This window comes from Pteropus vampyrus, unplaced genomic scaffold (assembly GCF_000151845.1).
Source record: "Pteropus vampyrus isolate Shadow unplaced genomic scaffold, Pvam_2.0 Scaffold249, whole genome shotgun sequence".
NCBI classification, from domain to species: domain Eukaryota; kingdom Metazoa; phylum Chordata; class Mammalia; order Chiroptera; family Pteropodidae; genus Pteropus; species Pteropus vampyrus.
This window is the reverse complement of record NW_011889030.1, coordinates 2,028,188-2,042,096: the sequence shown is the minus strand read 5'-3', so window position 1 is coordinate 2,042,096 and position 13,909 is coordinate 2,028,188. Positions and strand designations below refer to the sequence as shown.

Sequence of the window (13,909 nt, the reverse complement as noted above, 5' to 3'; positions counted from 1 at the left end):
TCTGTTACCTTCCCAACACTAAGTTCTTTACTTGTACCAGTGAGGTTCCTGGTTTCCCCATGAAGATGGAACCAATACCCAACTTCTCCATTGGGCCCTTAGGCACTTCAATGCACGCAGAATTCCCTGCATCTATCTCCTTTAGGCGCTGTGGTACAATGTTGGTAAAAATCTTGCCTTAATCCCACTTATCTACTATACTAATAAACAGAAGCAAATCTATTTTAGGGTTATTGAAAAGGTTGTAGAAAACAACCAATTTAGCAACTGCTGCTACATTCACTTTATAATAGTGTCCAAACCCAAACGCACAGTATCATGTAAGGATAAATTCTTCTACATCAGAAAAATGTCTCTTAATTTGGAAAAGTCATAAGAAAAAACAAACTCTACTTCCCCCTTTTACTAATGTTTTATACATCTTACATACCCCAGCTCCAGTTAGAACTATTATTTTTTTGCACTCCTGCAGTAATTTCACAGCATCTTCAATTGTATTAATATCTTTTCTCTTTTTCCTTTTTGGTGGTTCTGAAAGGATATTAATAACAATCTGCCACAGTGTCATATCATCCAATTCAGGTGGAGGAATTGTTTCTGGTAGTAAATCTTTAAGAATTGTTCGAGGATCGGTACCAATCATAAGATGTTGCTGAACAAAAGTATATGGACCTATGTAAGAGGAAAAAGAATCAGATCAAATCCACTTCCAAGTAATTAAAAATTTTTATTTATTTTCTGAAGTAATGAATTAACAATCTTTAAGTCTCTTTTGCAACCTAAGAAAATGCAACATAAAGGTATTTCATTCACACGATATCCTCAGAGCTAATGCTGTATTTCAATGAAACTAGGAAGAGCAAATCAAGAGTTGGGTCTGTCCCTTGAGCCGTAAAATACAAAGTATGTATTTTAAGAGTCAAAGTACCAGAATTAAATTTCAATAGTTAAAGTCCATAAATATACAGCATATGTAATGACAGAAATATATACAAAAGGGTTCTACAAATCAATACAGGAAAGATCTTAACAGTCCCAAAAGCCCATACTATTTATCATTGAAGACATAAGGAAAAAAGAAAAGGAAATCTATACATCCATCTAAAGTAAATCTATACACAACTACTACTTTTTAAAATTTTTCCAATAATAATCTTCAATTTGATCTTAACCAATCTCCCAAAATGATACATATAATGCTGATGTTTTGAGCATTAATATTTTTTAATCTTGACATTTCTTAGATAAGTTTCCCAGCTTGAGAGAGCCAAAATTACAGTAAATCTTATAGACACTAAACATCATTATATTTAAGTAGTCAAGAACGGGAACACATTAAAAGATCACTTTTGAGATAGTGTTGTTAAAACTTTGTTTTCTCTTCTTTCTCTGGATAGTGTTCTCTACTTCAAAATATTTTTCCACTTCGCTCACATACTTAGTATTTACTAAGCATAAATTATGTGCCAGGCACTTTTCTAAACACTGACAAAACAGTATACAAATCATTCAAAAAGTCCTGCCCCCAATGGGGCTTATATTCTAACAAAGAACAGAATTTAAAACGTTAAGATACACAGCTTGTTAAAAAGTGATATGTTAAGAAGTAAAAATGAAGAACAGACAGGACGTGAGGGAGCAAGATACTCTTAACTGGAGAAAGAGCATCCCACAAAGAGGTTACAAATGAAAAGGGCCCAAGGACCCAAAGCGTGAGAAGGATCTGGTTTGAGAAATACCAGAGGCCAGCTTCCATTGGCCTGACCTGTTTAAAAAAAAATGCAGAACAAAGCACTAGACTTTTCCTAGAAACATAAGCTAATATCTCAGCAAACCCCTAAGGAACCTCATCACAAGGTTATAAGGGGGCAGATAAATATATTTTTAGTTGAAATAAAATGAAAATACAAAAAAAAGACATTTACTCTCTAAAGCTGTGAAACCATACCTATCCGTGGCCTTGGAGTCCAGTCACTAGAGCTTGCATGTGAAGCTCTATCATCCTCATCACTTTCACAAGAATGAAAACCATTGGTGATTATTTCATCACCAAACAGAAGGTTATCTGCAAAAGAAACCAAAAGTAACTAAAGGCTGCTGAAACAATCTCCCTCTAAAATGTATGAAGATCTACAATAGTTATGATGCAGTAATTTTCACGGAAGAAGACACTTAACATTCATACTGCCCGTGTAAAGAATGCCTACTGGCTCAGCTTGTACCATTCATAGGCACAGTACATCCTCATCTTTAGGGATTCTGCATACAATCTAAAAGTTTCAGTTCATCAAAGATATAAATATAAATTAAATCTACTTAATCAAAACACAAAACTAGTAATCTAGTTAGACTGAATTTGTCAATCACAAATGAAGCTCACGAGACGTGTCAAATAAAAATTTAACAAAAACAGCTGTTCAAACGTAACTACAGCAATTTGCATTTTTCTTATATAATACTAGACATACAAAAATAGCTTTGCATTATTCGTTTCCTCTATTCTGTTTTTCTTGAAATGAGAGACCTTTTTTACTAATCCAGTCCTTCATGCACATGTTATCTTTAAATACTATCGAAAAGCCCACTGATGAAGATGCACATCTACCCAGGACAGAAAATCTTCACATCGAAACTATGAAACCCTCAAACGTGACACATGTACAACACATCTGCTTTAGTATGCCAAAATACGTCAATTCGTGTTTCAGGGTTACGTATACATACAATAAAGGATTGCACCTAATCTTAAAACTATTGTAAGAACATGATTAGAGAAAAATACTAGTCACACAAAAAGTGCTCCAAAAATACTATCACTTTCCTATGCCCACTATTAATTGAACCAGAAAACAGTAACATCTTCAAAATTTTGAGACTAACTTTAGAAATTGCTTTGCTCTTTAAATTTTAAGACAAGTTTAAAATAAAGACCCTTCGAAAAGTTGCACACTGCATTGCACAGGTGTCGATTTGCAAAGACAACTGCAAAAAATCGGTGCAAGGGAAGCAAAAGTTGCAGATTTTAAAGTGCTGGGGGGCGGGGTGAGGGTAGAAACGACGTTTAACAAACGCATTATGCAAAAACAGTAAGAGGAAAAAGAAACTTATTTTAAAACCAACTGCGAAAGCTTCCCGGCCTGGCGGCTGCGCAAAGCGCGAGGCCGAAGGAGGGGAGGGCGGGAAGGAGTCGGCAGGCCGCTCCCGCGTCCAGGCCAGCAGCCCCGGAGGCGCGCAGCCGAGGTCCGCGGGAAGGAGTGGGACCCCGCAAAACCAGCCCCGAGACCCCAGCCCGCCCGAGACCCCGCCATCGCACACGGGGAGGGCCCGGGAGAGGGCGGGGGAGTGCGCAGTCCCGGTCGCCCGCGCCCTTGCGCACCTCGGTACCCAATCGCTGCCGCCTCTTCCTCCTCCTCGCCCTCGTCGTCGTCGTCGTCGAGGTCGTCGGCCGGCGGCGGCTCTCGGGATAGGACCTGTAGGCCCGGCCCATTGTCTCCTTCTCCGCCCGCCGCCACCTGGGCCTCCCGCTCCCCGCCCGCCGCGGCCACCTCCCGCCACAGCGCCGCCGCCGCCGCCGCCGCCGGGCCGCCCCCGGCCGCTGCCGGCGCCTCACGCTCGGGGGCCGTCCCATCGAGCTCGCCCGGGCTCCGCCCGAGGCCGGGGCCATCTCTCCGCGGCCTCTTGCGGAGCGGCTCTCCTGTGGGCGGCGACTCAGACTCCTTCTCGGCCGACACCGCCGACGGGGAGCCGCCGGGCTGCAGGGCGAGCGCCGCCTCGTCCGCCATCTTCCAACTGCCTCTCTGGCCCTCCTCCTTCGCCTCCTCTGCTCCCGCTCGACTCGCGGCACTGGCGCCCCCGCGGCTCGGGCTGCGGGAGATTTAAACCGCGTCACGTGACCCGCCCCCGCCCCCCCGCGGCTCCCGCCACCCACGCGGGCGGGACCACAACACGGAGGGTCACGTGGCGGGCGGAGGCGGCGTGGGCGGGAGGAAGAGCCGCCTCCCTGCTGCGGCCCCACTGCCCCGCGGGGCGCATCCTCCTGCCGGGCTCGCCCCTTTCTCAACTTCTCTTTCAAACCATGTGAAATCACTGCGGCTGGGATGGCTCAAGTTTGGGTTCACATTGCAAGTTTCCTCTTCTGCCTGCAGTGCACACCTCGCTTGCTCTAAGATTTAAGCTAAGGGTTAGAACGTAGTTCCCGAGAGGCGATAAGGGAGGAAGCGGGCCAAGATGTAGCGCCTTCAAATATGCTGGATAGTCTTCTTAACGGCACGGGTAAAGAGAGGCAGAATGGCACAGTTCGGTCCTCACTCTCCTTTCGCCATTCTGACAGTTCCTCTTCCGCTCCTCTTTCTTCTCCTTAACTAATTGCTTTTCCCCACTACTGCCCATCACTTGTAGGGCGATGTAAACTGTCAAATCCTTAAAGGTATGTGCCACCCTAGCCTCCAATGACCTTTGTGGCCCCAGTGTGGACCCAGATATTTTTGAGTTCTCTTCTTTGGGCTTAATAAAATGAGTGTACTGGGTCAAGTGGGGCGGTATAAGGAGAGTGTGGAATGAGCGTGACTTGTTCCTCTAATACACCTCTGGGTTTGGGTTACAATTTGAGATACTCCCCTTCTACCTTGGGTAATTTAACCTTTCTAAACTCAATGTTTTTATCTCTAAAATGATAATACTGTACCCATTTTATAGGGTTGTGATAAGAATTAAATGAAGTAGCCAGATGTAAAGTGAGGGGTACATAGTTGCTCGAAAAATATTAGTTTCTTTCCTACTTGAATCCCCTCTACCTTCCGTTTTCCCTAGCATTCCAGGACTGTCACTCCATATCTAGTTTTAACTAAGGACCCATGTAATACTTGCAAATCTAGAGCCATGTATTTGTCATACTTTTTTTTTTTTTTGCCTGTGCCTCTTTCCCTAGAACGAGTGCTCTCTACTCCTTATTCAGTAAATTATAGAACTCAGTCCCCTAGTTTATTCCTTATTTTTTTCTGTGTTTTCTTGACTATCTCCCCCAACTACAGCAGGAATTTTCTTCATCTAGTTCACCTCTATATCATCGGCTCTGTAATGGGGTAACTGGCATATATATTTATTGAATGAAAGAATACCTAAAGACTCTACATCAAGATTTTCGTATAGGAAAAGAAACGTTGAGTGAAGGGTGATGAGCAGCATAGATCGGAAGGAAGGGAGGGAGGGGTGGGGAGGAGAGAGAGAAGGAGAGAGAGAAAGTGGGGAGAAGGGAAGAGGGAGACAGGGAGGAGAGGGAGGGAGGGAGAGAGAGCGAGCAAGCGAGAGAGAGAGAGAGAGAGAGAGAGAGAGAGAGAGAGAAAGTGAGAAAGTAGTACTGGACTGTGAGGTGTTTCCCAACACCAAGAACCAAGACTCATTCTCCAGACACCAACTGGTGTTCAACAATTCAATTCTGATACTACCTGGAGTTAATGAAGACCCCACAAGTTAAAGGTTCATTCGCACAGGACTGCTTCCACTTCAGATGCCAGTTAGTCCCAGATCTCCTGTACTTCTAACCAAATGGCTACAAATTCGAAGTTCCCATGACACCCTCCTAAAGTTCAATAATTTCCTAGAATGGCTCACAGAACTCAGAAAGATACATTACTTAGATTTAAAATGTATCCTTTGTATCCTTCCAAAGGATACAAATGAACAGCCAGATGAGGAGGTACATAGGGCAAGGTCCAGAAACTTCCTGAACTTCTGTCCTCAGGGTATCAGGGTTTACCACCCTGCCAGCACATGAATATGTTCACCAATACGGAAGCCCTGAATCTCCTTGTTCAAGAGTTTTTGTGGAGTTCAGTCTCCAGTGCACCTGTCCCTCTCTCTGGAGGTTGGGAGCGGGGCTGAAAGTTCCCACCCTCTAATCATTTGTGTTTTCCCCTTGACTGGCCTCATCCTCAGGCTATTCAGGGGCTTCACCCTAAGCTACCTCATTAGCATGAATTTAGGAGTGGTGATAGGAGTCCTGTTATGAATAACAACAGACTCGTCTATCACTGAGGAAGTTCCAAGGGTGTTAGGAGTTCTGTGTCAGGAAGAGGAGACAAAGACAAAATGTTTATATATACATATATTTTATACTAAAGGCTGCCATAGACTTCTGACAGTAGTCCCTACGATTTTTAATTTGTTTTCTAGTCCTAATCCTCCTGAGCAGCTTCAACAGTATTTGTTTCCCGTGTGGAATTGCCAGTTGGGGAGAAAATGTTTAAAGAGCCAACATTAATATTCTGGCTGACTTGACAGTTCTGTTTATATAAACAAATAAACTGGTCTTATAGGTTTTTTTATTTTGGCCTTATAGTTTTGATATCAGTCTCATGTCATTACTATAGGGGAGTTAGTATCAACTCTTTGTGTTCTAAAAAAAATGGTATTGGCAAAACCGGTTATTAATGTGGAAAAATATAAATACAGGTTCCTACCTCAGTAGATATGTGGAAAATTCCAGGTAGATTGAAGATCTAAATGAAAAAATACTATGAAATATAAGACATTTAGTACTATAAAAATATAAGAATATTATATAACTGCTCCAAGAAAGAGCTTCTTAACTAAGACATTAGTAGTCAAGGATATTAAAATAAAACAATGAGATACTAAAAGGATACTAAAATAAAACAATGAGATTTCTCAAAGAGGCAAAAACAAAACAAATTTTATTGTTATCATTTATTGTTTGTCAGGATTTAGGAAACTGATACTCTCATACTTTACTGTCATAGAGTTGGAAAGTAATCTGGAAATATTAAAATTATAAATACACATGTACATTTCAATCTAAAATCTCATTTATCTTAAATAAAAATGTGAATACGTAGGTTATGAATACAAGAATATTTATTATTACATTGATGTTGCTTGGAAAAAAGTCAAGAAACAATCCAGATGTCTTCAATAGGAAACCTGTTGATGAAATTATGGCGCATACATACTCTGGCACATTATGTAACCATTAAAAAGATCTATAACTTATTTTTGAGAAATGTTTATGATACACTGTGAGTAATAAAAACAAGTTGCACAAAAATGTGTATACTATTATCCTTTTCTATTATTTAATAAATATCCCTTTTTACTATTTAAAAAAAAACCCCTATATATCTATATACGAACCTGTATATAAATAGGGCTGTAGAGACTTGGAAAAAATATGGAAAGTTACATATCAAAATGTTAAGATTTTAACATCCCTGGTGGAGGGAGTGGGCATAAATGTAAAGGCTGAGGACACATCAATAACTATTTCTTGCTAAAATTTCCATGTATTAAATGAACACTTTTAAAAAATACAATTTAAAAAGGAAAAGAGTAATCATGTTTTGAAACTACTGTCCAAGGGCTAGATTCTTGGTTCTGATGACCTCATCAGGGCGCTCCCACCCTGTGAGGCCAGAGCAGTCGGCTGGCTTTCCTGTCTTATGCTTCTTTTTAAATTTCTTAGGTATAATGACAAATTTAGCAGATGTTATCCTTTCATGGCTTCATGTATGTTAGTCTTTTTGACTAGATTGTAACATAAGCATTATACTACCCTACTGAACTTAGTATTCTGTACCTTATCAAATACTATTTGGGTAGCTCTATAGGACTTCAAAACTAAAGCACATAGACAGTTTGGTAATGCAGCCTGCCTTCCACCAGAAATGTAAAAACCTAGACCAGTGATTCTCGATTGAGGCAATTTTGCCCCCCTGTACAATGGGGGATAGTTCGCAATGTGGAGATATTTTTGGTTGTCACAACTAAGGGAGACTGTACTACCAACATTAGCAGATGGAGGGCCAGGGATACTGCTAAATGTTCTACAATGCAGAGGATGGCCTCCGAAAAAGAATTGTCCAGCTAAAATGTCAAGTATCAAGGTTGACAAACTCTGGCTTAGAGTTTCAACCACACAGTGTAAGTGGTACTAGTTGGGGCTCTAAGTGGTAAAGATTCCCAAGGGAATGAAAGGACAGGCTGTTATTAGCAAGGCCAGGTTGAAAAGTAGCCTAGACAGTGATTTCCAAACTTTGGTTTTTAGCAGCAGAATCCATCTGTTGAATGATCTCAATTCTATCATAAAATGTAGGTACATTTCCTTAAATAGTTAAAGGACTTCCGCAAATCAATAAGAAAAAGATTGATAGTCCAGTTGAAAAAGAAGAGTTATGTTTACAGAAAAGGGGATGCAAGTAGCTTTTAAACATGCGAAAGGTCTAAAACCTCACTCATAACGAGAAATACTGATTAATCTACAATGGGATATCATTTTTCACATATCAAAGCAATAAGAAGACAAAATTTGATCACATATTTCATTGGCAAGGACATAGAGAGTCAGGCCCACTTATATAGTGATAGTAGAAGTGTAAATTGGTACCCCATGGAAGACAATTTGGCATTTATCAAAATGTAAAATGCATATGCCTTTTAATCTGGCACTTCAATTCTAGAAATCCATTTTATAAATACACTTGTATATGTATAAAATGACATATATTCATTGTGCCATTGTTTATACTTGCAAAAGACTGGAAAAACATTGTCTATTAATGAGAAACTGGTTAAACATATCGCCAGAGCATATGTACATAGATTATCACTTAATCAGGAGGTGGGTAACAGAAGTTGCTCCTAGGGAGGGCAAATGGAAGACCAAGCAAAAATGGTATGAAGAAGATTTATTTTTACTATAAAACCTTTTGTGCTTTTTGAAGTCCTCACTATGCGCATCATTATATATCATACATGCATGTGTTCATACATCATACATTACATATACAGTCAATCCTCAATATCCTTGGGGGATTGATTCCAGGACCATCCCACCCCTACCCGCCCTGTGGTTATTCAAATCTTTGGATGCTCAAGTCCTTTATATAAAATGTCACAGAAAAATGCGTATAGCTACCCTTACCATGGATTTGAAACCTGTGAATATGGAGGGCCAAAATGTATTGAATATATAAAAGCAGGACTGTTCTGGTTGAAGTAAACTCCCCCAGTTTCCACCATGGCATCCCTCAAGATATCATTGAGATTTTTTTAGGGTTCCAAAATAACATAGTAAAAGCCACTGTCATGATTGTGTTAGAGTAGACTAACTGCTGTAATAAATAATTTTAAAATGTTAATGGCTAAATGCAATTAAAGTTTACTTCTTACTCACACAACATTCCTACATGGTTGTTCCCGGTCAAAGGGCTCTTTGGGTCAACTTTCCTTTGAAAAGTCACCAAGAGACCCTTGCTCCTTCTACCTTGAATATCTGCCATTGGACAGGTAAAGGAAATTAAGTAACATTTGTTGGAAGGTTTTATGAGCCAGTCTTGAAAGTGACACTCAACTACTACTTCTTCTCACATTCAACAATCTAGAAACCAGCCATGTGGCTACACACAAGAAAGCCTAGGAAATTTTTATCATTTTGGGTGACAAAATGGAGTTATGGGCAAACAGAAGACAATGACCAGAACTGAAATGTAATCTAGCTCTTTGGCCAGTTTGTCAGCTGGATCCGTTCATCATAACTTTATTAAAAGCTTCTTATTCGCCTTTCTCCTAATGAGTGCACCTCTTTAATGGTGTCTTTCAACGAACAGAAGTATTGATTTTAATGTAGACTAATTTATTAATAGCCTTATTCTTTGTATTGGGTTGTTTTCTTTTTTACTGAGATATAATAGATATATAAATTATATTAGTTTTAGGTGTATAACATGATTTGATATATGTATATTTGAGATGATTACTGGAATAATTTAACATCTATCACCACACATAGTTACAAATTTGTGTGTGTGGGTGAACTTTTTAGATTTACCCTTTACAGCTTTCAAATATACAACATGGTATTGTTAACCGTGGCCAAGATGCTGTACGTTACATCCCCAGGACTGATTTATCTTATACTGGAAATTTGCGCCTTTTGACCACCTTCACCAATTCCCCACCTCCCACCCCTACCTGCCTCTGGCAACCATCTATCTGTTGTTTTCTGTTTCTGTTTCTATGAGTTTGTTTCTTTTTTTTTTTAAAGGTCCACATATAAAAGAGATCATACAGTATTTCTCTTTGATTTATTTTACTTAGCATAATGCCCTCAAGACCCATTCATATTGTTGCAAATGCAGGATATGTACACATACATTTTTATTGTTTGTCTAAAAAGTATAAAAAAGTGCCTGGTTTAAACATTTCTTGGAGCCTCATTTTCTGCTTTGAGCATTAGGTTATGACCATGAGCATATATTAAATTGATTTTTCTCCTGTTAATCTCATCGTGTCAATTTTATTATTTTATTATTAGTCCGATCATAAGAACTAAAGTGTGGAGGGGGGAATTCTAGCCCTCCCCAACAATACCTATGTGTTCCATCACCATTGAAAATACTATCCTTCTTCTGTTGAACTGCCTCTGTATTTTGTTAAAAATCAATCGATTACATTTATGTGGATCTCTTTGTGGACTCTATTCTGTTCCATGGATGTATATGTTTACTCTTTCATCTATAGCACGCTATTTTGATTGTGTAGCTTGGTAGTCAATCTTGAAATCTGATAATACCAATCCTCCAACTTTGTTCTTTTTCAAAATTGTCTGGGCTATTTTAATTCCTTTGCCTTTCCATATAAAATTTTAGATTTAGCCCATCCAATCGACTTTAAAAATGCTGCTGGGATTTTTACTGAAATTACATTGAATCTATAGATCAAATGGGAGAGAATCAACACCATAATAACACTGAATGTTCCAATATACCAACACAATGCATCTCCCCAATTTATTTCGATCTTTGATTTCTTTCACCAATGTTTTGTAGCTTTAAATATATAAATCCTGCACATTTTTTTCATTAGATTTATACCTAAATATTTCATTTTGGGTGTGCTATTCTAAACGGTACTTTTTAAAAATTTCAAATTCTAATTGTTCATTACTAGAATGCTAAAATACAATTGATCGATTGATTTTTAACATTAACCTAATGATCTGAGACTTTGCTAAACTCATTAGTTCCATGAGTTTTTTTTTTTTTCTGCTATATTCTTTAGTAGATTCTTTGATATAGACTATCATGTTGCATTGCCTGAGAATGGAGACAGTTTTATTCTTTCTTTTCAAATCTGTATGTTTTTTCTTATTCTTGCCTTATTGTACTGATTACAGTTCCCAAAAAGAAAAGAAAAAAGAAAAAGAAAAAAACAGCAAAGAGAGTTCTCCTACACTCTCTTGTTTGTAGGAACCCCCTTTCCAGGTCTTCTGACCAGGCATATAGGATTTCCCTAGGAGTTTTTGATGCCTGTGCCAAGTATGTAGTTATGCACTATGGCTGCCTTTGGGCCAAATCCAGGAGATAAAAAAGGAAAAATATGGAAAACTCACTCCTTTATGTGTCCTTCTTCACCATGGCTTCTCCTCTCAATCTGTTCGCTACTATTTACTTCTTAGAGTCCTCAAGTAGTTGCTTTCTGTATTTTGTCCACAGTTTTTAGTCGTACCATTGGGAAAGGAAGTAGTGGGCTCACTCCATCTGAGTCAGTATCAAAAGTCATGAAAAGTCTTTTATTGATCATATATCTTACTTTTGTACTATAAAAATATATATATTCAAATTGAAATTTAGTTTATAAAAAACTTCCCCTGAATGTTAAAAACATTTCTTCCAGACTGAGCTATTGTTTCCATCATTATTATTATGCAACTTATGAAAATAACATTAATTCTGATAAATAATAAAGAAAAACTAAATTTTTATTGGAAGTGCATACTTGAACGCGATGAATGGGAGTTTAATTTTTTCAATTAGTTTATGTATCTGAGAATAAATATTAGTTATTGCTAAATGAGACAAGTTCAGCATTAACTCTGAATAACCTTGTCCAGATATATAAGTACATGTAAGTGAAAGAAATTTTGTTATTGCTGTTACTCAATTCTTTGAACTTCTTCCCAGTTATTAATGCTAAAAAAAACACAATTTTCTATTTTCAAAAATTATTTTAATGATCTAATAGTTAAAAAAAAAATTTTGGCTCCAGAGATCTTTTACTGAGACCTATTTAAAACATTTCAGTCCTTGATTCAAATAAACTCCAACTCGGTTGACTGGTCGATGGCTGAACTAGGTAAAGGCTTCATAGTGTTAAAAAAAATTCCCCACTGACAATGACATCAAAATAGGTACCTGACTAACGAGAGTGTGAATGTACTCAGGGTCTCTTCTTCAGAGTTTTATTGAGCTCCTCAAATTTGTGAATCTGCTAGATGAAGAAATCGCCATAGCGCCTGTCAACCTTGGTGTCTGTGATGTGAATCATGTTTTTATCGATGTAATCAGCCTCAGAGGCTGACTGAAATTTGCCATCTAGGGAGGAGGTACAGCTGGTCCACACCAGGTTCTTCATTTGGTGTTTGAAGATAAGAAGCTGAATATGGAACTCCTGCTCTGTGAGGTCCAGGAAGCTGGCCAGCTTGGCCACAGGCATGGTGGTGTCAAGCTTGGGGGAACTGTGAATGGTCAAGAGATGGGCTCGCTGCTGCACTTCTTCAGAAAACACCTTTAGCTGCTGCAAAAAGGATTCCTTGTGGTAGTTGGGATGTATCTTGTCATATCTGGGCACTACATCAACAGGAATTTGGGGCAAGAATAGCTGAAAATTTCCTCATAGACCCACAGGTCACCTTTCTGCATACGTAGCATCTTATCCCAGTATTTCTCCCACAGCTGGAGGTGAATGCTCTCATGGATACATATGGATTACACAATGAGAGCGATGGCAAGCAGTGCATACATCTGCTCATTCTGCTTGTTAATCATCTCATACGTATATGTGGTCCTCTGGAACACACTCTTGGTCCTCTGGATATAGAGGAGGATGTTGTTAGCAAAGACCCGATGGCATCCTGATAGCAATGCATCATCAAATATGTAAAACCAAATATGTAAAATAGTATTTGGTAAACTGGCACTCAGGCAGAGTATGTACTCTTCTTTTCAGTTTGATATTCTCCAGCACCTTGATGGCCTGGTAGTAATCCCCCAACAGGGAGTGCAGATGCAGAAGCCCCGTGAGGCTGAAGTAGACAAGCATCTTGTAGAGGTAATGTCGCCCGTACTCTACAGCCACATTCTCAGGGTCACTTCCACTTCTGTACACCTCCAACTGCCAATCGATGTTGGACTTGTCTACCAGAGAGTGAAGGACATTGAGGACACTGTGAATGTTCCAGATTTTGAGATTAGAATGAAAGAAGTCAATCTCTTCCTTCAACTTCTTGGCAGTCTTACAGTGGTACTGACTAAATGACTGAAACTGATAAGTAAACTCACCAATGATGTCCCAGAGCCACTGGTTGGGTAGTTGAAGGGGATCAGGATCATCAGCATTAGGAGTATTTGTAATAGGATTCAAACCTCTTCTCCAAGGAAGATCCCCCACTGACTTTGGCATTATGTGTCTATAACATAATTCTTCATACAAAATCAGGAAGACAGCATCATTGCCAACCCGTGGAGCAATAGCTTCAGCCTCAGGCCAAGGTATATTCTTGAAGAATTTTTCTGTCAGCTTTGTCCAGCTGTTCTCATAAATGTCCTGGATCTCATATATGTTCCCGTCAATGACATTGCTGGAGACAAGACTGGCCTCTAGCTCATATACCTTCTGGTCAATCAAATCCAAGATGGTGCTCTGGAAATACTGGATGAAGCTTTTGATCACTTCAGGGGGCACCTGATAGGTTTTCTGTTCATGCATTCATAAGCCTGGTCCTGCTTTGGATCTCCTGTGCGCATATGATAGTCAGCCTGGTAACCTTAGGGACTGTATGCAGCCTTGGATTTGTAATTACCAGCAGGCAAAGTCATCGTTGCAGTGCTCACAAGCA

The 13,909-nt window shown here is 39.4% G+C and overlaps 1 protein-coding gene and 1 pseudogene across 2 annotated transcripts in view; both read right to left on the bottom strand.

The window, feature by feature from the left end:
- SIRT1 (sirtuin 1) overlaps window positions 1-3,861 on the bottom strand; it is a 29,327-nt gene extending 25,466 nt beyond the window's left edge. Inside the window, exons 1-3 of one of the 2 annotated variants that reach the window (XM_011374482.2) lie at window positions 3,377-3,861; window positions 1,949-2,065; window positions 431-672 (exon numbers count right to left, since the gene is read on the bottom strand). In XM_011374482.2, the coding sequence (XP_011372784.1) occupies window positions 431-672; window positions 1,949-2,065; window positions 3,377-3,782 (765 nt within the window). In that variant the 5' untranslated portion in view covers window positions 3,783-3,861. Of the gene's footprint in view, window positions 1-430; window positions 673-1,948; window positions 2,066-3,376 lie in introns of those variants that run through there. The other variant, XM_023520123.1, reaches the window with a different exon arrangement.
- Window positions 3,862-12,231: 8,370 nt separating this feature from the next.
- Window positions 12,232-13,901, bottom strand: LOC105301709 (annotated as a pseudogene).
- Between the last annotated feature and the right edge of the window lie 8 nt (window positions 13,902-13,909).